The 26,756-nt window shown below is 41.5% G+C and overlaps 1 protein-coding gene across 1 annotated transcript; it reads left to right on the top strand.

Moving 5' to 3' along the window:
* Positions 1 to 24,301: 24,301 nt before the first annotated feature.
* LOC308346617 (ribonuclease K6-like) lies at positions 24,302 to 24,916 on the top strand (the record flags this gene model as incomplete). Its single annotated transcript, XM_080809677.1, has 1 exon — positions 24,302 to 24,916. The coding sequence occupies one exon, from the start codon at positions 24,302 to 24,304 to the stop codon at positions 24,914 to 24,916; it is 615 nt and encodes a 204-aa protein (XP_080665803.1).
* Positions 24,917 to 26,756: the final 1,840 nt, after the last annotated feature.

The following is a 26,756-nucleotide window of genomic DNA, read 5'->3' as shown; positions in this document are numbered from 1 at the left end:
TTATTTACTTACTTATTTTCAGTATTCCAGAATTCATTGTTTATGTACCACAACCATTGCTCCATGCAATACATGCCCTCTGTAATACCCACCCCCAGGCTCACCCAACCCCCCACCCCTCTCCAAAATCCTGTTTGTTTCTCAGTTATGTCTCCAAAGGCAAAGGAAACAGAAGCAAAAATGAACTTTAGGACTTCATCAAGATGAAAAGCTTCTGTACAGCAAAGGAAACAGTCAACAAAACAAAGAGGCAACCCACAGAATGGGAAAAGATATTCACAAATGACAGTATGGACAAAGGGCTGATATCCAAGATCTATAAAGAACTCCTCAAACGTAACACACACAAAACAGATAATCGCATCAAAAAATGGGCAGAAGGGTGGAGGAGTCAAGATGGCGGAGAAGTAGCAGGCTGAGACTACATCAGGTAGCAGGAGATCAGCTAGATAGCTTATCAAACCATTGCAAACACCTACAGATCCAATGGGAGATCGAAGAGAAGAAGAACAGCAATTCTAGAAACAGAAAATCGACCACTTTCTGAAAGGTAGGACCGGCGGAGAAGTGAATCCAAAGCGACGGGAAGACAGACCACGGGGGGCGGGGCTGGCTCCTGGCAAGCGGCAGAGCAACGGAGCACAAAATCGGGACTTTTAAAAGTCTGCTCCATGGAGGGACATCGCTCCAGAGGCTAAACCAGGGTGAAGCCCACGCAGGGTCAGCATGGCCCCAGGTCCTGCAGGGTCACAGAAGGATCGGGGGCGTCTGAGTGTCGCAGGTATTACAGCGGGGAAGCCGGCTACAGAGACAGAGCCGAGGAGTGAGCTCTCAGCTCGGGGTTACCTTGAACTGGTCACAGGCTGGGTGAGCTCGGAGCGCGGCCAGAGGCCAGGGAGACGGGAGTGATTGAGCGTTTTTCTCCCAGGGCGCACTGAGGAGTGGGGCCCTGAGCTCTCGGCTCCTCCAGGCCAGAGACTGGGAGGCCGCCATTTTCATTCCTGTCCTCTGGAACTCTATGGAAAGCGTTCAGGGAACAAAGGCTCCCGAAAGCGAACCCAAGCAGATTACTTAGCCCGGTCCCTGGTAAGGGCAGTGCAACTCTGCCTTGGGCAAAAACACTTGAGAATCACTACAACAGGCCCCTCCCCCAGAAGATCAGCAAGAAATCCAGCCAAGACCAAGTTCACTTACCAAGGAGAACAGCGGAATTCCAGAGGAGGAGAAAGCAAAGCATGGAACTCATGGCTTTCTCCCCATGATTCTTTAGTCCTGCAGTTAATTTAATTTTTTTAATTTTATTTTTTTCTTCTGCTAAATTTTTTTTAACTTTTACCATTTCCTTTTTTAACGTTTTTTAAGTAGTTTATCTTAACAATAACTTTCATAAAAAATAATCTTTTTTGAACATTCATTATTATAGTCATATTTTATCCTTCATTGTATCTAGCTTTATATTTTGTATACACACAGGGTTCATTTTTCTAAAAAATTTGGGGTACAACTTCTTCTAATAGATCAAAATATACCCTAAATCTAACTCCAGGCTTGTTCTAGTCTCCAGACTGAGCAAATTCTCTCCACTTTCTTTTTCTTTATTCTCCCAACCAACTTACTTTATCAACTCCCTTTTTAGAAATTAAAAAATAATTTTTTTTATCTTACAGGCATATTCCATCCCTTCATTGTGTTTACCCTTATATATGTTTTTCATTCTTTAAAATATTGGGAGATAGTTTCTTCTGAGAGACCAAAATACTCCCAAAATTAAGTGGGTGACCTGGTTCTAGTCACCAGTCCAATATATACATATATACATATATATATATATAAAATATTTTTTCTTTATTTGTTTGTTTGTTTGTTTTTATTTTTTTTTCTGAACTTCTTTTTATCCCCTTTCTCCCCCCATGATTTGGGGTCTCTTCTGATTTGGTTAAAGTGCATTTTCTTGGGGTCTTTGCCACCTGTTTAGTATTTTATTTGCTCCTTCATATATTCTTATCTGGACAAAATGAAAAGGCAGAAAAACTCACCACAAAAAAAAGAACAAGAGGCAGTACCAAAGTCTAGGGACCTAATCAATACGGACATTGGTAATATGTCAGATCTAGAATTCAGAATGATGATTCTCAAGATTCTAGCCAGGCTTGAAAAAGGCATGTAAGATATTAGAGAAACCCTCTCTGGAGATATAAAAGCCCTTTCTGGAGAAACAAAAGAACTAAAATCTAACCAAGTTGAAATTAAAAAAGCTATTAATGAGGTGCAATCAAAAATGGAAGCTCTCACTGCTAGGATAAATGAGGCAGAAGAAAGAATTCGTGATATAGAAGACCAAATGACAGAGAATAAAGCAGCTGAGCAAAAGAGAGACAAACAGCTACTGGACCATGAGGGGAGAATTTGAGAGATAAGTGACACCATAAGATGAAACAACATTAGAATAATTGGGATTCCAGAGGAAGAAGAAAGAGAGAGGGGAGCAGAAGGTATATTGGAGACAATTATTGGAGAGAATTGTAGAGAATCCCTAATATGGCAAAGGGAACAAGCATCAAAATCCAGGAGGTGCAGAGAACCCCCCTCAAAATCAATAAGAATAGGTCCACACCTCGTCACCTAATAGTAAAATTTACAAGTCTTAGCAACAAAGAGAAAATCCTGAAAGCAGCCTGGGAAAAGAAGTCTGTAACATACAATGGTAAAAATATTAGATTGGCAGCAGACTTATCCACAGAGACCTGGCAGGACAGAAAGAACTGGCATGATATATTCAGAGCTCTAAACGAGAAAAACATGCAGCCAAGAATACTACATCCAGCTAGGCTATCATTGAAAATAGAAGGAGAGAGAAAAAGCTTCCAGGACAAACAAAAACTGAAAGAATTTGCAAACACCAAACCAGCTCTACAGCAAATATTGAATGGGGTCCTCTAAGCAAAGAGAGAGCCTAAAAGTAGTAGATCAGAAAGAAACAGAGACAATATACAGTAACAGTCACCTTACAGGAAATACAATGGCACTAAATTCATATCTCTCAATAGTTAACCCTGAATGTTAATGGGCTAAATGCCCCAATCAAAAGACACAGCGTATCAGAATGGATAAAAAAAAACAAAAACCATCAATATGCTGCCTACAAGAAACTCATTTTAGACCCGAAGACACCTCCAGATTTAAAGTGAGGGGTGGAAAACAATGTACCATGCTAATGGACATCAGAAGAAAGCTGGGGTGGCAATCCTTATATCAGATCAATTATATTTTAAGCCAAAGACTAAAATAAGAGATGAGGAGGGACGCTATATCATACTCAAAGGGGCTGTCCAACAAGAAGATCTAACAATCTTAAATATCTATGCCCCTAACATGGAAGCAGCCAACTATATAAACCAATTAATAACAAAATCAAAGAAATACATAGATAATAATACAATAATAGGAGGGGACTTTAACACTCCCCTCACTGAAATAGACAGATCATCCAAGCAAAAGATCAACAAGAAAATAAAGGCCTTAAATGACACACTGGATCAGATGGTCATCACAGATATATTCAGAACATTTCATCCCAAAGCAACAGAATACACATTCTTCTCCAGTGCAAATGGAACATTCTCCAGAATAGATCACATCCTGGGTCATAAATCAGGTCTCAACTGGTATCAAAAGATTGGGATCATTCCCTGCATATTTTCAGACCACAATGCTCTGAAACTAGAACTCAATCACAAGAGGAAATTTGGAAAGAACCCAAATACATGGACACTAAACAGCATCCTTCTAAAAAATGAATGGGTCAACCAGGAAATTAAAGAAGAATTGAAAAAATTCATGGAAACAAATGATAATGAAAACACAACGGTCCAAAATCTGTGGGACACAACAAAGGCAGTCCTGAGAGGATAATATATAGCAGTGCAAGCCTTTCTCAAGAAACAAGAAAGGTCTCAAATACACAACCTAACCCTACACCTAAAGGAGCTGGAGAAAGAACAACAAAGAAAGCCTAAACCCAGCAGGAGAAGAGAAATCATAAAGATCAGAGCAGAAATCAATGAAATAGAAACCAAAAAAACAATAGAACAAATCAACGAAACTAGGAGCTTGTTCTTTGAAAGAATTAATAAGATTGATAACCCCCTGGCCAGACTTATCAAAAAGAAAAGAGAAAGGATGCAAATAAATAAAATCATGAATGAAAGAGGAGAGATCACAACCAACACCAAAGAAATACAAATAATTATAAGAACATACTATGAGCAACCCTATGCCAACAAATTTGACAACCTGGAAGAAATGGATGCATTCCTAGAGACATATAAACTACCACAACTGAACCAGGAAGAAATAGAAAACCTGAACAGACCCATAACAAGTAACAGTCATCAAAAATCTCCAAACAAACAAAAGCCCAGGGCCGGGCGGCTTCCCAGGGGAATTCTACCAAACATTTAAAGAAGAATTAATTCCTATTCTCCTGAAACTGTTCCAAAAAATAGAAATGGAAGGAAAACTGCCAAACTCATTTTATGCGGCCAGCATCACCTTGATCCCAAAACCAGACAAGGATCCCATCAAAAAATAGAATTACAGACCGATATCCTTGATGAACACAGATGCGAAAATTCTCACCAAAATCCTAGCCAATAGGCTCCAACAGTACATTAAAAGGATTATTCACCACGACCAAGTGGTTTTTATTCCAGGGCTGCAAGGTTGGTTCAACATCTGCAAATCAATGTGATACAATACATTAATCAAAGAAAGAACAAGAACCATATGATACTCTCAATAGATGCTGAAAAAGCATTTGACAAAGTGCAGCATCCCTTCCTGATCAAACTCTTCAAAGTGTAGGGATAGAAGGCACATACCTCAATATTATCAAAGCCATCTATGAAAAACCCACCGCAAATATCATTCTCAATGGAGAAAAATGGAAAGCTTTTCTGCTAAGGTCAGGAACACAGCAAAGATGTCCATTATCACCACTGCTATTCAACATAGTACTAGAAGTCCTAGCCTCAGCAATCAGACAACAAAAAGAAATCAAAGGCATCCAAATTGGCAAAGAAGAAGTCAAACTATCACTCTTTGCAGATGATATGATACTTTATGTGGAAAACCCAAAAGACTCCACTCCAAATCTGCTAAAACTTGTACAGGAATTCAGTAAAGTGTCAGGATATAAAATCAATGCACAGAAATCAGTTGCACTTCTTTACACCAACAACAAGACAGGAGAAAGAGAAATTAAGGAGTCCATCCCATTTACAATTGCACCCAAAACCATCAGATACCTAGGAATAAATCTTACCAAAGAGTCAAAGAATCTATACTCAGAAAACTATAAAGTACTCATGAAAGAAATTGAGGAAGACACAAAGAAATGGAAAAATGTTCCATGCTCATGGATTGGAAGAACAAATACTGTGAAAATGTCTATGCTACTTATGGCAATCTACACATTTAATGCAATCCCTATCAGAATCCCACCCATTTTTTTCAAAGAAATAGAACAAATAATCTTAAAATTCATATGGAACCAGAAAAGACCTCGAATAGTCAAAGAAATATTGAAAAAGAAAGCCAAAGTTGGTGGCATCACAATTCCGGACTTCAAGCTCTATTACAAAGCTGTCATCATCAAGACAGTATGGTACTGGCACAAAAACAGACACATAGATCAATGGAACAGAATAGAGAGCCCAGAAATAGACCCTCAATTCTATGGTCAACTGATCTTTGACAAAGCAGGAAAGAATGTCCAATGGAAAAAAGACAGCCTCTTCAATAAATAGTGTTGGGAAAATTGGACAGCCACATGCAAAAAAATGAAATTGGACCATTTCCTTACACCACACATGAAGATAGACTCAAAATGGATGAAGGACCTCAATGTGAGAAAGGAATCCATCAAAATCCTTGAGGAGAACACAGGCAGCAACCTCTTCGACCTCAGCCGCAGCAACTTCTGCCTAGGAACCTCGCCAAAGTCAACAGAAGCAAGGGCAAAAATGAACTATTGGGGTTTCATCAAGATCAAAAGCTTTTGCACAGCAAAGGAAAAAGTTAACAAAACCAAAAGACAACTGACAGAATGGGAGAAGATATTTGCAAATGACATATCAGATAAAGGCCTAGTGTCCAAAATCTATAAAGAGCTTAGCAAACTCAACACCCAAAGAACAAATAATCCAGTCAAGAAATGGGCAGAGGACATGAACAGACATTTCTGCAAAGAAGACATCCACATGGCCAACAGACACATGAAAAAGTGCTCCACATCACTTGGCATCAGGGAAATACAAATCAAAACCACAATGAGATACCACCTCACACCAGTCAGAATGGCTAAAATTAACAAGTCAAGAAATGACAGATGCTGGCGAGGATGTGGAGAGAGGGGAACCCTCCTACACTGTTGGTGGGAATGCAAGCTGGTGCAACCACTGTGGAAAACAGCAGGGAGATTCCTCAAAATGTTGAAAATAGAGCTACCCTATGACCCAGCAATTGCACTAGTGGATATTTACCCTATAGATACAAACGTAGTGATCTGAAGGGGCATGTGCACCTGAATGTTTATAGCACCAATGTCCACAATAGCCAAAGTATGGAAAGAACCTAGATGTCCATCAACAGATGAATGGATAAAGAAGAGTGGTATATATATACAATGGAATACTATGCAGCCATCAAAAGAAATGAAATCTTGCCATTTGCAATGACGTGGATGGAACTAGAGGGTATTATGCTTAGTGAAATAAGTCAATCGGAGAAAGACAACTATCATATGATCTCCCTGATATGAGGAAGTGGAGATGCAACATGGGGGGTTTGGGGGGTAGGAAAAGAATAAATGAAACAAGATGGGATCAGGAGGGAGACAAACCATAAATGACTCTTAATCTCACAGAACAAAATGAGGGTTGCTGGGGGGAGGGGGGTCGGGAGAGGGGAGTGGGGTTATGGATTGAGGAGGGTATGTGCTATGGTGAGTGCTGTGAAGTGTGTAAACTTGGCAATTCACAGACCTGTACCTCTGGGGATAAAAATACTTTATATGTTTATTTAAAAATTTGAAAAAATTTGAAAAAAATTAAATAATAAAAATGGGCAGACACTTTTCCAAAGAAGAGATACAAATGGCTAACAGAGACATGAAAAAATGTTCATCATTAGCCATCAGGGAGATTCAAATCAAAAACGCATTGAGATACCACTTTATACCAGTTAGAATGGCAAAAATTAACAAAACAGTATACAACATGTGTTGGAGAGGATGTGGAGAAAGGGGAACCCTCTTACACTGTTGGTGGGAATGCAAGTTGGTGCAACCACTTTGGAAAACAGTGTGGAGATTCCTTAAGAAATTAAAAATAGAGCTTCCCGGGGTCAGGGAAACACTGGTGGTGAGGGGTGAGGGAAGATAGATATAAAGAAAAAAAAAGTAGAGCTTCCCTATGACCCTGAAATGCTGTTTTACATGACTGTCTCTTCATTCAACAGGTTTCCATTGAAACATCCCTCATCAGAGTTCTTCCCTGACCACACTATCTGTGGTCCCTGTCTTTGTCTGTACAGGATGCTACAGCAAGCTTCCATATAGTAGGCAGCTTATAAAGAACAAACATCTCTTTCTAACTGTTTAGGGGATTGGAAAGTCCACGACCAGGGCACCAGCAGATCTGGTGTTTGTTGAGAATCTACCTCAGATTTACAGATGATTTATAGATGGCTACATTTTTGCTGTGTCCTCATATGGTGGCAGGGCAGGGAGTTCTCCTGGGCCCCTCTCCTACAGGCTCCACCCTCATGACCTAATCACCTCTCAAGGGCTTGACCTCCTAATACCATCACATGTGGGATTTCAATATTTCAAACATTCTGTCTGTAACTATTCTTTCCTTCTACCCACCAGTTCCTCTATTAGATCAATTAGTCTAATTAATCTTCAATTAATTAGTAGTCAAGTAATCTTCACCAAAGCAAGAAAGACTATCCAAAGGCAGAAAGACAGTCCCTTCAACAAATGGTTGGGAAAAATAAACAGCTTCATACCGAAGAATGAAACTGGACCACTTTCTTTTAGAAAACATAAAACAAACCCAAAGTGGATTAAGGATCTCAGTGCCCTGGTCTAGCAGGTTCTCTTGGAGATCTCTACAGACTGCAAATCTCATCTGGGGATTGCCATAGTGTACTAATAGATCCTCAAAACAAGAGAACATGTTTTTAAATACCCATTTCTATTGTTAATTTTCTTGAGTGAGCTTGACATGTTACTCTACCTTTATTGCTCCTCAGCTAGAAAATAAGGGGTTTTGTATGAATGTCTTTAGGAGTTCTTTTCAGCTCAGACTTTATTTAGAATTTGAATACTCTGATTAGGGAATAAGATTGTGTGTGTGTGTGTGTGTGTAGAAGAAGGTGTATAGGAAATTTGATTGAGATGTATTACTTATCTATGTAAATCTGATTTTCCTAAATCATTACAAATTCAGGCAAAAAGGTATGATTATCTGAAATGAAATTGTTTTTGCATACAGATTGCATCACTATTTAAGGCTATGCAAACCATTTTTAAACTGGTTTTATTCTAGGGGAGATGCCAAGGCCTGTGGCTCAGAACTGTTGTTCAACCGAACAAGAGAAAAGATCAGCTCAAAAGACTAGAGGATGACTTCAAACCTCTAAGACCCTCTAGCTTAGAGGACTGGCAAATACACTGAGATGCCTCTCAAAGGCATCTCTCAATCAGCTACAGCATCCATATGAATGCATGCTTCCCCTTTGGCCAGCACCGCCGCATTCACATGTTCCAAGCTTCTGCTGGATATTCTACAGTGGCAGGACTCAGAGTTTTTGCTCCTGATTCACCTTTAGAGTCTTAGAAATTAGTGAGGACTCCAAAGAGGGTTTTGGGGTTTATCTGTTCATATACACCATATTGTAAACTTAACATGGAGAAAACTTCCCAAGATTTACTCATTAACTCATTTTAAAATAACAACAGTGAATCCATCCTATGACATTGATATACTTTTATGGCAAGTAATTCCATTTTCCAAAACAAAAAATTAATATGAACAATGACATTGTTTCACATTTCTGAATATTCTTTTAATGCCTAGCTTAAAAATAGACAGCAATAGATTGTCATATCTGCTTTTCCATTCAATCTATATGGCACAGTGTTGTTCTGTCAGATTATACAAAGCAAAGCCAGCCTCCCACAGATAGATAGCTTTTGGGTTAGGACCTCACACACACCTCGACAGAGTTTGGGGGACCATCAAGGTCCTTGGACCACACTTTGACAACTGCTTTACTAGAGTACCAGCATCTTACTACATAATATTGGAAACGCCCAATGGGAAACACACATTTATCTATATTAACAATCAATACAGGGGGGCTAACAAAAGAGCTGTACACCAAGTGTCTCTGCTGTGCTGAAATCATTTAATGCAGAGACTGAAAAGCATCACATAACATCATATCACAATTTCATTGCTATGTGCCGTCAGTCCCTCACCCAGTCTCCGAAGGACCCCTGGTGTCCAGGAGCAGCAGTGGAAGGGGGCGCCCACGTGGGCGAAGCTCTCAAGTAGCAGGCCAACATCGCCGTGGGCTGACCCAGCTGGACCTGGACAGCCACCCTGCCTTGTGCTTGGCGGGACAGCAGGAAGATGTGGTGTGATGAACCTTCTGCCCCAGGAGTCAGGTCTGTGCAGAGACCCTGGTCCTGCTGCACCTGCCAGGCTCCATCCTCTCTGCTTGGAGAGCTGCATGTTAAAAATGTGTCAGTGTGAAAAATAAATAAGTACAATAAAATAACATGTTTTTGCTCTCAAAAGCGCATTTTTCCACCTTAGTGGTGCTATCGCTTCCCTCAATGATGTATGTACTAGCTGACCTTCAAGCTCCACTTCCAAGGAGTTTCCCTTTTTATTCCTACCACAGGTGCTCATTGGGCAAGAGTCAACTCCTCTCCCTTGCCTGCATGGGAGAATTCTGAAAGCCTGGGCCTACCAATTAATGACTACTTTGAAGAAAAATTGGTTTCAAACTACACCATTACATTCAGCCAAATACCTGAGAAGTTCTCTACAGAACTGTCGTGGTCATTGAAAACAAGGATAGTTTGAGGGACTGTCATAGTCAGGAGGAGCCTAAGGAGACAGGTAACGAAATGTCAAGTGTGTCCTGGATGGAACCCTGGCACAGAAAAAGGATGTTGGTAAAAACTAAGGAACTCTGAATCAAGTATGGATTTCAGTTCAATCATACTAGAAAATACAACAACTGAAATACTCCCCTGCTTTCCTTTGTCCTTGGGAGTGAACACTCTGGGACTCCCTCCTGGTGAGCTGGTTTGATTAAAACTGTAGCTGGAACACAGCATTAATGGAGTTCGGGACATGAATTGGCAGCCTGCCCTGCAATCTGGCTTACTGTGAGTTTACCAACTGTTGTTGGTAAACTGTTGTTCGGAGGGTGCTACACAACACGACCCCAGGAAGGGAAGAAAGAACATCCCCATGTTTGGGTAAAAACTGGGGCCAGGGGCTGCTATATTGGTCAATATTTCCCTTAAAAGCTTTGTGGGACAAATCTCCCTGCTTTGGGTTTGTTGTTGTTGTTGTCGTTAAAAACAAGCGATAAATTGGAATGGGTCAGGAATTCAGATAGGCCATAGTGAGGGCCCCTTGTCTCTGTTCCAGCAACTGAAGCCACAGCTAGAAGACTCAAAGGTTAAGAGCTGGAATCATCTGTAGTCTCATTCATCCACAGGATGAGTGATTGATGTTGGCTGAGACCTTAGGTGGCCTAGGTCTTAGGTGGCGGGAGCATCCATGCAAGGCCTCACTGAGTGGCATGGGTTTCTATAGAACATGGTGATTGCATCCCAAGACAGAAACAGAGAACCAAGCAGAAGCTGTATCATTTCTTATGACTTGGCTTTGGAAATCATGCAAGAAGTCACTTTGATTCTATTCCTTGGAAGTGACTTCCTAAAACTAACCCATACTCAAGTAAAGGTAACACAGACCATACCTTTTAATAGAGAAGAATTAATATCACACTGTAAGAAGTGCATGTAGAATGGGATATGTTGGTGTGGATATCTTTGGAAAATATAATCTGCTCTGATCAATCTGAAGAAATTATGGCAATATTTGGTAAAAATTGAAAATGTATAGGACATGGCAATTCCACATCTAGACATACCTTGCTAAAGTTTTTCTACACATTAACACAGAGACATGTACAAAGATATTCATTGTTACATTGCTTGGAAGCTTTTGAAATATTCCAAAAATTCCTCAACAGAAGATTGATAAATGAATGGTGGTTTATTGATACAAAGGGACAACAATACATCACAACAAAGAAAGAAATGAGAAACATACATTTTAATATTGAGTTTTAAAAGCACTAATGATTGAACAACAGAGCAAGTTGCAGAATGATTTGACCCATATGATAGGATTTGTGTACCTTTATTTTCTTTTTTTAAATTAACATATAACATATTATTTGCTCCAGGAGTACAGGTCTGAGAATCATCAGGCTTACACATTTCACAGCACTCACCATTGCACATACCCTCCCCAATGTCCATAACCCAGCCACCCTATCCTTACCTCCCTCCCCCCAAGCAACTCACAGTTTGTTTCATGAGTTAAGAATCTCTTATGGTTTGTCTTGTGTACATTATTTTAAAATTGCTCACAGAGCACTAGATTTTGCCTATAAATATATTAGACATGAAGTACAAATGTAAAAATGGGACTGGATACACTCCAATTTTCTGCTTTCATTTGAGAAGCGTTAAGAGGAGTGAGAATGGAGAGAAGAATAAAGTGGATGTTAATGTTTTCATATTTTCTTTATTGGCAAAATGCTAAACAAATGAAAAACGATCTTTATTAGTGTTGAATACTATATATTGACTTGTATTGATCTATATTGCTTAAATTTTGAAAGGTGATTAATCACCTTATACATGAAATGAGCCCATGAAAGAGCAGGGGAAAGACTTAATAATACCCACCAAGAAAAAAATAATAATAAAGCCCACCGAGAAGTATAAGGAACTCCAGAAGACTCCCCATCCTCCTGAGCTTAGCTTCTCCTCTCCTGTGAGGCTTTCTGGCCCCTCTCCTGCCACCCTCACACTGGGCTGTCCTTTGTAGGCTTGCCTCAAATGTGGACAAACAGCACTTTCTCTGTTTCTGTTAGCACTGTGTAGGTAGTAAGGCATTTTCAAAAATAACTTTACATATTGAAAAGATGACTTACATAAAAAAGCATTCATACTAGGAACTTAATCAATCCAAATAGGTTTAGATTGTCTACTCTCCGTCATTCCCCATGGAAGTAGCTAAGGCGTCCGTGTAAGACAGGAGGTCAGGCTGTCAGAGCAGTACCATGTTTTTATGGGACCTGCATCTTCTAATCAACATAAATTCTCTTTTGTTCCTTAAAAGTACCATGTCATCTGATTCGATTCTCAAATTCTGTTTCCACACAGCAAGGGTAGGTGACATGTTTTGAATTGTGTCCTTAGCTCATTTTCTTTGAGAACTGTGATATCTTTAAACCAGGGCTCACTGTCTTGGATTGAGGTCTGGCCTTGGGATGCCACCAGAGCCACAGATCCTGAAGCTCCTCAGAGCTTCCTGCACTGGGAGGAAAGGTAGAGGTTTAGGAAAGCCTGGAATGGGAGACACAGGATGGGAGCAAGGGAGCTCATGTGGTTCTCAGTCCAGGCCCTGCTGGCTCTGGTCAACTTGCACCACTACAGGCAGTCTTTTAAGGAGCACCTTCAAAGGGGGTGCCTGGTTGACTCAGTGTGTACAGCATGAGATGGTTCATCTCAGGGTCATGGTTTTGAGACCAAAGTTCACTAGAGTTTGCTTTAAAAAAAAAAGTTTAATGAAAAGTTAAAAGGTGAGAACTTCAAAAGTGTTGCCAAGTGTGTCAGTGGCCATCCCTGACTTATGGGCCAAGACTCCAGAGACTCCACTTTTCTGTGTAAGGGAAGTTCCAGCTCTAATCCTATCTCCTGTGTGGCCCACAGAAGAAGACTCCAGAAGGCACATTTGTGCCATCAAACTCTGTCTGAGTGATGATTGACTGACACAGGTGGGTCAATCAGACATCCTTCAGCAGGAAATTATATTTAAAGGAGAAATAGAAAGTGAGATGAACATGGGCTCACCACGTGAAACAGAAGGGTTGAGGAAATGAATCTGCTACTGCCAGACTGAGGGAATGCATAGAAAAGAACACTGATGAGAGATACCAAGAGGCCAAATATCTTTCCAGTCCTGAGTCCATGATTTCCTGAGGCATTAGTTACAAATTCTCAGCCTGCTGGATGTCTTCCCTCCTACTGAATTCTAGCCACCTGGGTCAGCCACAGCCAGAAGACAACATCCATGAAATAGTTTTGTTGACCAGAAGTAGCAGACCTTTTCTATACAGGCCGGACAATAGCTATTTCATCTTTGTGGGCTACATGTGGTGTCTCTCTTCCCCTCTCTTCCTTCTCCTCCCCTCCCCCTTGCTCAGTAGTCATATCTCTAGATGCACAGTAGTTTCTGAATCAGACTGCCCATTACAGTCAGGCAGGGACCTTTAAAAAATATTCCATCAAGCCAGGCCCCATCCTCAGAAATTCATTTGGTTGTTTATTAAGTGTTCATCAAATTCATTTAATGGGACAAACAACTTCTGGGGCTCTCCTTTACTGTCAGACTGCTACCACACTCACAACACCTCTGACCCCAGATATGCAGCGGGGGTGTGTGTGTGGAGAGGGAGGTGGTTTCCTACAACAGCCAATTCTGGGACACTGGCTGGATGTTCTACAATTTAACTCAATTCTGACACTACCTCCCTGGAGATAGTGTCAGTTCCCCAGGTTAAGCTCCCAGTCCCCTGAGGCTCACCCAATCCAGATGTCAATTGCAAGTCCAGCTTGTCACCTATTCTTCTGATTGCCTGGCTATAAGTCTCAGCTTCCCCCCAATCCCCTTGTTTGTTGGATTGATTTGCTAGAACCACTCACAGAACTCAAGGAAACACATATGCTTTACCAGGTTTTGAAGGTATATGATAAGGAGAGAGATGCACAGCCAGATAAAGAGTTATGTGGGTAAGGTCTGGGAGGGTCCCTAATGATTCAGCTTCTGTCCTCATGGAGTTGGTGTGCATCACTCTCCCAGTGTAGATGATACAGGAAGGATGTTAGGGCTTGAAGTTAATGACCAAGAATGAATTTTTGAGACATCTTTGGTGTAAAAATATGGTTTTATTAAAGCAGGGGTACAGGACCTGAAGGCAGATAGAGCTGCACTCAGGTCATGAGGAGTGGCCCATTCTATACTTTCAAGTTCAGAGGACTTTAGGGATAGGGTAAGTCTCTAAAGAACTGGGCAGGAAGGTTTCCAGGACCTTGAAGGGGCTAGCTATTGCTAGGAAGAGGTGATTTACTACTGTCTAGTGAAACTTCAGTCATGAGGACTTCAGATTTATGTAAGTGGCCATATGGTTGAGGATCATGTTATCATATATCTTGGGAAGGAGTAGAGATAATGGAAGTTCCCAAAGGACTTTTATATGTTTTAGGTGACTTACAGGATCCTGGAGATCAGGCTAAGATTGTCGTTTGTCCTTGGCAAAGTAGTAACATTGATGCAGCTGAGTTCTTAGAGGAGTGTCACTCTGCCTGTGTCAAGGGCTTGTCATGGGCTGTAGGGAGTAAGGAAATTTAGTTTTTCTTTCACTTTTGTTTTCCACATCATAGATGTGTTTCCAACCCATTAGTTCTCCTAACCCCGAACTTTTGGGTTTTTTATAAAGGCTACCTCATACAGGCAGGGCAATTGTTACCTGCATTTCCAGCCCCTCTCCCCTCTCTTGAGGATGGGGGGTGAGGCCAAAATTACCAAGCTTTTCATCATGGCTCCTTCTTTCTGGTGATCAGCCCCCATCCAGAGACCCCCAGGTGGCTGCCAAAGGTCTCTTTCTTATAATAAAAGGCGTTCCCAGTACTCTTATCACTTAGGAATTTACAAGGGTTTCAAGAGCCCTGTGCCAGGAATCAGAGACAGAAATCAACATATATTTTCTACTTTCTCAATGGGATCCAGTCACTGATTTTGTTTTTTTATAAAGCTCCCAGATGAACTTCATATGAAACCAGAGTTGAGAGTTGCTGGAATATTTGCTAAATTCATTTCTAAGATTTGCTACTTTTGAGTCATTCCTATAATGACTGTCAGGTCACTGAAGCTGACTTAGGAATATACCTAAATGAATATCTGATTTAGTCAGTTATCTTGACTCTCCCACAATACCAGATTGTATGCAGAAAATAACATGAATCTGAGAGAGAGTCTACCCTGGTCTGGTCTGTTAATTTAGAACAAATGCCTCTGGGCATAAAAGATTTTCCCCAAGTTATCTTCATTCTTACTCCCTCCCACAATTTCTTCAATTTGTGTGTTCCTTAATGTATAACTAATGATTGCTGAGAAATAGGTGAGTAAGGTAGAGTAACTGAGCGGTTGGGTGACAAGAAATTCAGCCTTTTACTAGGTTACTTTCTCTAAGAATCTGCTGAAATGTCCAGGTAATATTTATACAACACGTAAGTCCATTGTGATTACTGATCAGGTCAATGCATGCCATCTGAAGACACCTTACCCTGAGGATGATGCTATGTTCCTACATTGGTTCCTACCAAATGTGAACACAGATCCTTGTGTCTACTCCCCCCGCACTTGGCTTGAATACTTTGAAACTATGTGATGTAAATGCCATGCTGCTTAAGATGAATACTATTAAAAGTGCTCTAAAATGGTGGACTCAACTCCCATGGGAGAAATTCCCTTACTGGCTACCCACTTTGTCACATGCCAGGTAGTCCTGGCCTTCTTATGCCTTCCCACTGAGAGGGGCCTTGAGTGTTTAGCACCCTTGGAATCCAGGCTCCTGAAACCTGAAACTTCATATTTCTGTCTTTATTTCTGAGACCTGTCATAAGTATGTGGCATAAAGGAAGGTGAGTCCAACTAGTAAAGCTGTTAAGGGAATTGCTTGGTTTGGAAAGAACCATTGTGCAACACAGATAACTGACACACTCGTAACTACTTCAGTAGGTGGCCTTTCGGGTAGGCATTATGTTTGGCTGCTACTCAAAGATAGGTCAGGCTACAGATCATTTTGACTTACACTGGGCTGTTAACCCAAGGAGTCTAGTAGTTGGCAGGGAAATGGAAAGGTATGAGGCTAGCAGAATAGGCCACCCCCAAATATTCCTTTTTGGCACAAGAATTATCTTAAGCTGTTTATTGTGAGAAAGTGCAGACCAGGAGAAGTTCTGACAGCAAAGTAGAGGACACTTTTCTAGGGGAAATTTACATTAGAAAGGGGTCCAGTACAGGAAGTGAGCCATGACAGGGATCACTTTCATCTGGGAGAGTCATCTTCATGACACGGCTAATTTCCTTTCCCAAACATTTCCTCCTCTCACCTTCCTCTGAATTGCCTTTCCCCCCTTAAAGCCCTAGATCCCTATCCTTTCCTTAGCCCAGGATGGTCCATAAGCCCCAGGTGGATAGCTGCTTTTTAGTCTCATATTTTTGTGGGTATCTCCTATGTATATACATAATTAAAATAGGTTTTGTCCTGTTATTCTGTCCTTTTATACTGAGGTTGGGCCTCACAGCCAAGAACCTAGAATGGTAGAAGGGAAATTATTTCCACCCCCTACATCTAGGACCTAAATTCTTAATCCCAGCCAAATTCTGAATTCCAGTCTTTCAATTTCTATGTCTTCTACCTCTTCAAAAACACCATTACTTCAGTGTTATTTCAGTATTTAAGTAAGACAGGAATGTTTTTATCTCCCTAGTACTTTGTTTTTTCTTGATCTATGCTTTCTCTTCATGCATTGCAATAGATCATGGAAGAATTGACTCTAAGCATACAGTGGATTATTCCCCCTACTACTACTGACATTTAAAATTATCTGATGTGATATGGAAACCAACAGTAAAGATGTAGGGTGCATTGGTTGTCAGTGTTGGAACCTGTGTGTGAAAGTACTATGGACACTTTATGAAATATCTGTGCCACCTCCAAATAAACATAGGTCATGGTTTCAAGGGAAATATGTAGAATCCATGAGTAGAGTTTGATGAGATGGAGGATTTTCTTGCTCCAAAGTTCCAAAAGGACACAGGGATGAGAGAAGTGGCAGAGGCCCCGGGTTGCAGAATAACCTCAAAGGATGCCTAAAGCCCAACTAGTTTTCCTAAAAATGTTAGCAAATGCAATCTGTATGGCTCCTGGCTGGCAATGATGTGAAAGGCATCTCAAACACACACGCTCAAGGTCATTACAATGCAGCAGAAAGTGATTTTATTGTTGGGAACAGAATGCAACAAACTTGGGAGAAGTTCCAAGATTAAAAATATGGGGGCCTGGGTCTTCCCTTGCCCCTTTCCCTATTGACCTCCCTCAGAACACACAGAGCTTTAACTCAGAAGAGAAAGCTATTTGTTTTCATCCCCATCCATGATCTTGCATCTTTGCCTGGTAATTCTCTCACTCCCCTCCTTCTTTCTTCTATGCGAACCATGGAAATCAACAAAGAAAAATTTTAAAAAGGCAGAAGAGAGCATAAGAGAACATGCACCAAGTGTGAGGCAAAGTAATGGGAACCTTAGTCTATTCAAACCATCCAGGAGTCTGGGATCTGGTACTGTTTAAGTGTACAGGAAGCAGCCTATTGGGAGGGTAGCCTGGCTGAAACTTCTTACATTTAACAAGGTAGAACCGGTTCTGGGGAGTAGTCTTGTAGCGGCAGTTGGGGTATGCCCCTCTAGTGTGATAGCAGCAAGTCATGTTAATATGGTCTGCACTCCAGTGGCAGTATTTCTCGCCAATCTCACAGTCTGTCTTCGGCAAAGACAGGCAGCAGCCACGTTCTGGATGGTGTCATGCAGAAAAGTAAGTTTGAAGGTTACAGGTCTGAGTATAATTATTGACCCCATGCATTTCCATCTTGCATTCTGTCTACCACTCCCACCAATTATAGGTCCAACAGGAAAAGACTACTTTGCAAGGCAAACTACTGTACTAGCCCAGCAGGAAGATAGGCTTCCCCACCCTGCTCCTCAACTGTCCAGACAACTGAGTCTCTTACAACCCAGCCAAAGCAAAACTACCACACTTCCAACTCCCTGTTTACTCTAGTAGACTTTCTGTTTATAACAGCCTTCCAAACTTCTTCCTTTCCTCTGGAAAAAAAATGTTCCTCTTCTTTGTTCCTCTTCTTCTTTCAGGCACTTGCCTACACTTCTGCTGTAGCTTGCTTGTCTCTGATTGCAATTCTCTGTTATTCCTGAATAAGCCATTTTTTGCTGGTAAAATAACTGGTAGTTTATATTTTGAGGTTAATACTCCGTACTGGTTCATGACTCTATCAGTTCCTTCCATGGAGTCCTTGGAAGCCCATAGATTCCAGGACCAGACACCCTAAGACATTACTATAGTCTGCATGAGGACATTTATCTATTAATATGGTTTTGAGACACAGTTGTACCAAAACACTGAAAAAACTGAATGATGGTTAACAAAAGGAAATATCAAGGAATTAATAGAAAGGATTTAAAGTCAAGGAAAATGTCTAAAGAAAGAATAGAAGTAACAAGTGATTTTAAATTTATATTCAAGGGATCATATCTCTTTAGGAACTCAAATTAGAAGCCACACCCGAAGCAGCGTCTGTTACAGAAGCTGGTAGACACAACTTGAAGAAGGAGGCCAAGTAAACAGCTCTCAGAAACAAGGGTTAACTGACTTGCCTGGGCTACTTTGGTAGTTGATTTCTGTAGATATAAAGGGATATGTTCCTACCAGTCAGTTTAGGGTGCTTCCTAATGACTTCATTTCAGAGAAGACTTAGAGCTTAAGGCTGAGCTCAGAGTTGAATTGTTGGATGTCTGCTTTGGGTTCACAATCATTTGTCTTCCACATCAAAAGTAGAACATCACACTTATTTCAGAAACACTGGGTTAACCAGTTAAAACCGGCAATGACTGGGGTAGAGCAACCTTATGATGATATTATGAAGAATATAGATCTACATTAGCACTTTGCTGTTTACAAAACTACTCTCACATGCATTGCTTCCTCCGTTCTCAAAATTCCTGGCTGAAGTCCTATAACACACTGTGAAATAGGATGCCTTGGACACCTGTGGATCTCTCTCTGAGCTTGCCCTGTCACAGGTCAGCCCTCCTATCTTCTCCCTGCTGCCTCTCTCTGTACTCACCGAGTCACTGCCTGATTTAGGTCTTCAGTGGCTCCCATGAACTTGTTAGGAAGGGCTGTGGATATATGGCCACGTGATGGCCATCTTAATTTTTTTCAGAGTCATCTATCAAGTCCTCTAAACTCATGTGCCCAGAATTCTTGTCTTTTTACTCTCCTCCTTCACCCCAAATTCCAGAGGGTCATTGGATTCATGGAGTGAGATCTGAGACAACCTGTAGAGAGCAAGATGGAGTCTCTCATGTCAAGTGGGACCCTGTGTCAAGCCATGACACAGTAGTTAAAGGTACTGCAGCTAGGAGATATTCCCTGGGACCACTGTCAGCTGACATCCCAGAACTAATAAGGAGCAGAACCAAAAAAGGTCTGCAAGGGCCTGAAACCAATTCAATCCCTTTAGGAGGGAGAGGATTAGACAGTGAACTGTCAGACTGTTCAGACCTTACTCCTCTATGTCAGAGACCACTTAAAAAGGCAACTACCCCCAAAGGCTCTACCCTGTTAATCTCCAGACAGAACTGAGATCCTTCCCTGCTGGGACATAGGAAGCAGTGAGTGTCCAAAGCTGACCAGGACATGACCGAGGCCTTATCTCAACTGTGTGCCCACAGACTGACTCGAATTTCGTTCGTTAACTTACTACATCCTTCTGTTATCAGCTCTGTGCTGTGGTTTGTCTTGTGTCCTGCTCTGTGTGCTTTTTAAGAAGCCAAGTTGAATCACATGGTGAAATGTCATTGAGTTTGGAATCCTGAACCTGCTTTCTAATTGTGCTTTAACGTTGCTTTATAATTGACTAAAGCTGACATTATGGAAAGACACAACTAATGTGAACTCCTTCATAACGTGGTCATGACACAACCTCCATTCAGCCTATCAGCATGTGAGTCCCTGTTATCAAGGAATGCTTGACTTGAGCTGGGTTTTGAGGTGCACCAGAGATTTTGTATAGAAACACCAATGGGTTTCTTAAATGCCTGTATTTCTCTTTCTAATCCTGTTGACATGTTTTGCATTCAAAGAGAGAATCAGGAGACTATGTATGGCATTGTTACTAATATGCTTTGAAGAGAAGTTCTGGGTATAAACTGAACATTCTGACTAAGAAACAGAAAAAATTACAATTTCCCTCTGCCCCCTGTCAAAGGTCAAATAACATAAAGTCACATGGGGTATTTGGCTTGCTCAGTTGGTAAAGCAGGTAACACTGATCCTAGGGTCATGAGTTTGAGCCCCACCTTAAGGGTAGAGTTTACTGCAAAATAAAAATAGATAAAGTTCCTTATGTCAAGGGGGTTTAAAATGGAGCAGGGAAAAAAAAAATGGAGCAGGGAGGTCATTAAGGAGGTGGCCTTTATGCACATCCTCACTGGATGGCCTCATGACGTTTGAACTGGTCCAAACCATAAAAACTCTAAGGACTACAGAACACCTGCATCTTGCCACAGCATCTATTGGACTTTGCACTGTGATCCCTTTTGCAACCAATTATGTTTATTCAAGATTAGTTTTCTGACAGCAACCCAATCAAAATTCTTTGGAAACAGTGTATGAAAGCATTCCTTTGGGCACCTGGATGGTTCAGTCAGTTAAGCTTCTGTCTAAGGTTCGGGTCATGTTCCCAGAAACCAAGAATAGAGGTCTGCATCAGGCTCAGCAAGCATATAAAACTTCTAAAGAGAGAGGGAAAAAAGATCGTATAGAGAAGTCTCATAGCCTTCTCCCTTCCGCACTTTCTTATCCACACAGCCCACAGTTTTCCTATTACTAACATCTGGCATTAGTGTGATACTTTTGCAACAATTCATGAGCCAATATTCATTATTAACTACAGTTCACAGTTTTTTTTAAAAAAGATTCATATATTTATTTGCCAGAGAAAGATGAGAAAGCAAAGGCAGGGGGAGAGACAGAGGGGGAGGGAGAATTAGGCTCCCCACTAAGCACAGAGCCCAGCATGGGACTCCATCCCAAGACCCTGATATCATGACATCAACAGGAGGCAGACACTTAAGTGACTGAGCCACCCAGGTGCCCTAAAATCCACAATTTAATTAGCATTAATTTATTACATTCAATAGTTCTAGGGGTTTTGACAATGTCTAATGTCATTGTAGGAGAGGAAAGCATTTTCCTTAGCTCTCTTATGGTCTCTGGCTGGGTCTGAAAATTGAACTGACAGAGATGAAAAGGAGAAAAGCATACAAATTTGATAAATCTTGACATGTACGTAGGAGCCTTCACAGGAAATGAAGACCCAAAGAAATGAACAGGGCAGGAAGCTTTTAAACCTTTTAGACAAAGAAACAATATATTTGTGAAGAATTGACCAGATAAAGGGTTTGATGTGTGGGTAGTAAATGGTGAAGAAGTAACTAGAAAGAAAGGGGTTACTTTTACAAGGTTTGTTTGCAGATTGCTCTGGCACCACCTCGACCTGGTAAGAGATGGTCATCAGGAAAAGAATTTATTTTCTGCCTTTAGTCAAAAAAGGGAGAACCTTTTCTGCATTTTGATTCTTGAGTGCCTTTAGTGCTAAATAATTTTTATGTCAAAGAGCCATAGTTTGGTTTGACACAGTCTACTTTCCTTCAGCATGGACAAGGAATATCTCCTCCTTCTTTTTTTTTTTCTTTTTACATTTTCTTTAATTTCTTTCATCAGAGCTTTGCAGTTTTCCTCATATTGGTCTTGTTCACTTTTTATAGATTCGTATCTACGTATTTCATCTTTCTTTGTTGCTAATGTAATTTTTTTTCAAATTTTAATTGTTCATTGCTGGTATCTAAGAAAGCAATTGATTTTTGTATATTAACCTTGTATCTTGCGATATTGCTCTAAAAAGACATCATTTTTATCCTGTAGATAATTGAAGAAATTAAAAGCAAGAGTGTTCCCCTATTCAGTTTATGCTCAAGGAGTACTAACCTGGAAGGGATATGTACAACACATTGGAAGGAAAAGAGGCTAGAGGCAGGGCGTCCCTGTGGGAGGCTTTTCTGGGAGCCCTCCAAGAAACAATACATTTCCAAAAAAAGGGATTTACAGTACCAATGGAAAAGTAAGAAAATGTTCCCAAGGGCAAATACCCTAATCTGGCCCTTCTCCTTCATGCCTATGGGTCTCTTTCTTACCAAACTCCAACCTGTCCATGTCCCCAATATACAGTAAGCCAAATTCTGAGACACTGGATTTAAAGCAAAGAAGGCTTTGCTTTAAAAGGGCAGCCCAAGGAGAAAACAGGGGATCATTCCCAAAGCTGCCTTGCCCTGTTGAGCTTAGAGACAACTTATATACATGAAAGGAAGGTAAAGGTTTTCCTGAAACTAGTTGGGAGGTCCTTGAAACAATGTGGATGTACTCATTCTTGTGCACAGTGGGGCCCTCTTTGGCACTGGGGATCACATACATCAAAACAAATGTTACTATCTGGTTCCTGTTATGTTTCTACCCTCAGTGGGTAAACACAGAATAGAAGTGGAAAGACAAAGTTAATGACTGATTCTGCATGAGGATAAGAGATAAGGAAAACAGGGGTACCTTGTTGGCTCAGTCACTTGAGCCTGTGACCCTTGGTTTCAGCTCGGGTCATGGTCTCATGGGTGGTGGGATTGAGCCCTAATTTGGCTAAATGGTAGGTGGGGAGTCTACCTGGGGATTCTCTCTCTTTGCCCTTCCATTTCCTTGTACTCTGTCTCTCTCTTGCTCTCTCTCCAAATAAATAAATACAATTTTCAACAAAAAAAGATGCATGAAACATATTTAAGCAGGGAACAAAACAATATAAAGTTAATAATGCAACTAATGCACCACAGTTTTGTTTATGCTTTGGTCTAGGAGCCAAGGGTCTTGCCTCGTCTTCACACACAGCTCCCTCTTTGCCATGACCTTACCATCCACTTCACCTAATTTCTACTTAATCCTCAAAACCCAGTTCAGGTGTTGTGACCTTCTCTCTGTCAGCTCCTCACAGCCCCCTGGCACTCTTCCACCCCAGACGCTAGAGCTATTGACAGTTCTTATATACAATGTATTTCCCTATTTAAGTGACCATCTCTTTCATTAGGTCATGATCTCCTGAATCTCAGCAGCCCAGTATCTGGCCCAATAAATGGACACATAAATGAATAATTCATTTGAGTCTGTTGTTGCAACATTACCAAGTATATGGTAACTATTATATCAAATTTACATCGTGTGTTTTCTCCTAAGGGATCGAAATCATAGAGCCTCAAAACACTGAAGCTTCAATGGAGAAGTAAGCACTCAACCCATATCAAAAGGAAATTGTTTCCTCACACTTCTTTGAGGAAGTTATCACTTCTCCCTTGTTCCTTTAAGTAGGCTTGGTCTTCCTGCATCTGCAGGGATACTGGCTCAACCAGTATCCCTGGGTCTCAACCACACTGTGCACAGGAAGGGCATCTTCCAAGCCCTAATTTTCCCTTTCCTCTTTCCTAGGGCTGAGAACCCTTCCTTGCTGCACACAGGCCACGCTGGCATACCTGGCAGAAGAACAGCAGACAAAAGCCTCTGAGCCTGGGACTAACCACGGCCTCTGTCCTCAGCAGGAGCCCCAGCAAGGAGACCTGGTAAGAGGAGAAGCCTGGGGGCTGTGGAGAGTAGAGCCGTGATGATGGCCAGAAGGTCCAGATCATATAGATGGAGGAGAAATATTCCAGGAGGGAGGAGGGAAGAGACAAGGTTCTGGACCAGGAGGTATAGGACAAAGACAAGAATGGGATCTGCCATTTAGAGGAAAAGTCATCTTAACTCACATTCCTCCTCCCTGGGCTTCAGGTCCTTCCTAGAATTGTGAGATTCACGTCAGAGAGATTGTTTAAAGAACAACAACAACAACAACAAAAAAAACAATGAAATCTTAAAGGGCACACTAAGCATCTAAATTATTGTAAATAGTAATTTTGCTCTTATGGCTTCTACTACTATCATTCTCCCAGTTTTCTCCCCTTCCTACACAGAAGAGATGATGCTGAATCTTCTGGGACCATTTCCTCTCCTCCTGGTGCTGCTGGGATCGTGGGAGCCAGTGCATCCACTGGATGACTGGGCTCAATCCTCCGTCAGTGTTCCACTGGATGACTGGGCTCAATCCTCCGTCAGTGTTCCACTGGATGACTGGGCTCAATCCTCCGTCAGTGTTCAAACATTCATGCTTCGACATTTAAGACCACGTCCTGTCAATTGCCAGACAGCAATGCCTCGTGTCAATCTTCAGGATAAGCGATGTAAGCCTAAAAACACCTTTCTGCATGACAGCTTGGATAATGTGGCTGCTACCTGTCTTTTGCGCAACATGACCTGCAGGAATGGCAGGACTAACTGCCACCGGAGTAGATATCGTATTAGAATGACTTCCTGTTACCACACTGGAGGGACATATCGCAATTGCCGCTACAGTACTACTCTCCAGAAACGGTTCTATGTTGTTGCCTGTGAGCGCCGTCAGCGGGGCTTCCCTCCTAATCGCCTGCTTCCTGTGCACTTAGATAAAACCACTCCTCTGGTTCACTTACACTTTGGTTAAAGCCAAAGTCCCTCACTCGATGCAGGTTCTCTTATGATCCCTTCTGCCTTTTCTTTTCTTTTGTTGATTCCCATGGTTCCCATGGAAGAAAGAAGGTGGGGAATGAGAGAATTAGAGGGCCAAGCTACAAGATCAGGGTTGGGGACAAAAACAAATAGGATTCTTTTTTGCTTTGGAGCTCTGCGTGTTTCAAAGGAAGGCCATAGGGAAGAAGACAAAGAAAGACCCAGGCCCCCTATTTTTAATCTTGAAACTCCTGCCAAGCTTTGCTGTATTGTGTTCACAATAATAAAAGCATTTTCTCCTGCACTGTAATGACCTTGAGTGTGTGTGTCTGGAATCTCGGTCATGTCATTGTCAGCCTGGGGCCATCTGGATTGCATTCAGCAGCATTCTCAGGAGAGCTGTTTGGGCCCAGGTGCCCTTTGAGGTTATTTAGCAACCCAAGGCTGCTGCCATTTCCCTCACCCCTGTGTCTTTTGGATTTTGGAGCAAGAATGTTCTCCATCCCTTCAAAGAATGCTCAGGGCTTTTACATATGTCCCTAGAAGCCATGGTCTATGTTTAGTTGGAGGTGGAATGGATACCTCATTGAGTCTGCATAGTCCTTCACACACAGGTCCTAACCCTGACAACCAATGCATCCTACATATTTTCTGTTGGTTTCCATATTTCATCAGATAATGTCTGAAATATAACCAGTAGTAGGAATAATAATCCACTGTAGCTTTAGAGTCACTTCTCCCATGATCTATTGGAATGCATGAAAAAAAGCATAGATCAAGAAAAAAAGAAAAGCGCTGGGGAACTGAAAACATTCCTGCCTTACCTAAATACTCAACTATCACAGAACCAATGGTGTTTTGGAACAGATAGTTGATTTAGACCCTGAAGGACAGGGAGTATGTATGTATGTAAGTATGTGGTTTGGGGCACCTGGGTGGCTCATTGGTTAAACAGGTAAGCCTCTGCTTTACTCAGGTCTTGATCTCTGGGTCCTGGGTTTGCACCCATTAGGCTTGCTGCTCAGAGGGGATCCTGCTTCTCCCTCTCCCTCTGGCCCTCTTCCCCCCTTGTGCTTGCTCTCTCTTCCTCTCAAATAAATAATAAAATCTTAAAGAAAAGAATTTGGCTGGGGTGAAGAATTTAGTTCCTGTATTTGTGTAATGGAGGAACTCTAGCCCAATTAGAAGGAAGGAGGGAGGGGCACCTGGGTGGCTCAGTGGGTTAAAGCCTCTGCCTTCAGCTCAGGTCATGATCTCAGGGTCCTGGGATCGAGCCCCGCATCAGGCTCTCTGCTTGGCAGGGAGCCTGCTTCCTCCTCTCTCTCTACCTGCCTCTCTGCCTACTTGTGATCTCTGTCTGTCCAATGAATAAATAAAATCTTTTTAAAAAAAGAAGAAGAAGGAAGGAGGGAAAGCTAAGTGTATAAATATGTGGTTTGTAAAAACTATCCTGTCTTGAGGAACTACAGTAAGGAGCAGAGGACGGAGACAACAGATCCTACATTTTTTATTTATTTAAGATTTATTTTTATTTTAGAGGGAGAGAGAGTGGGAGCAGGAGGGCAGAGGGGGAGGAAGAGACAATTGCAAACCGACTCCACATGGAGCCCAGAGCCTCACTCAGGACTCACAACTCTGAGATCAAGACCTGAGCCGAAACCGAGATTAGTTGGTGGCTTAACTGACTGTGCCACCAAGGCACTTCAGATCTGATGTTTTCAAACTGAATTTACCCTGCAAGTACACTTTTTACAATGATAAGGTAATTTATTAGTGTAATAGAATGGAATGGGTGTTAGTAAGATCTGGGCAAATGAAGGTTGAAACAGTAGTTC

The sequence above is a fragment of the Martes martes genome, assembly GCF_963455335.1.
Source record: "Martes martes genome assembly, chromosome: 7".
NCBI classification, from domain to species: Eukaryota; Metazoa; Chordata; class Mammalia; order Carnivora; family Mustelidae; genus Martes; species Martes martes.
This window is presented reverse-complemented; position numbering and strand designations above follow the sequence as displayed.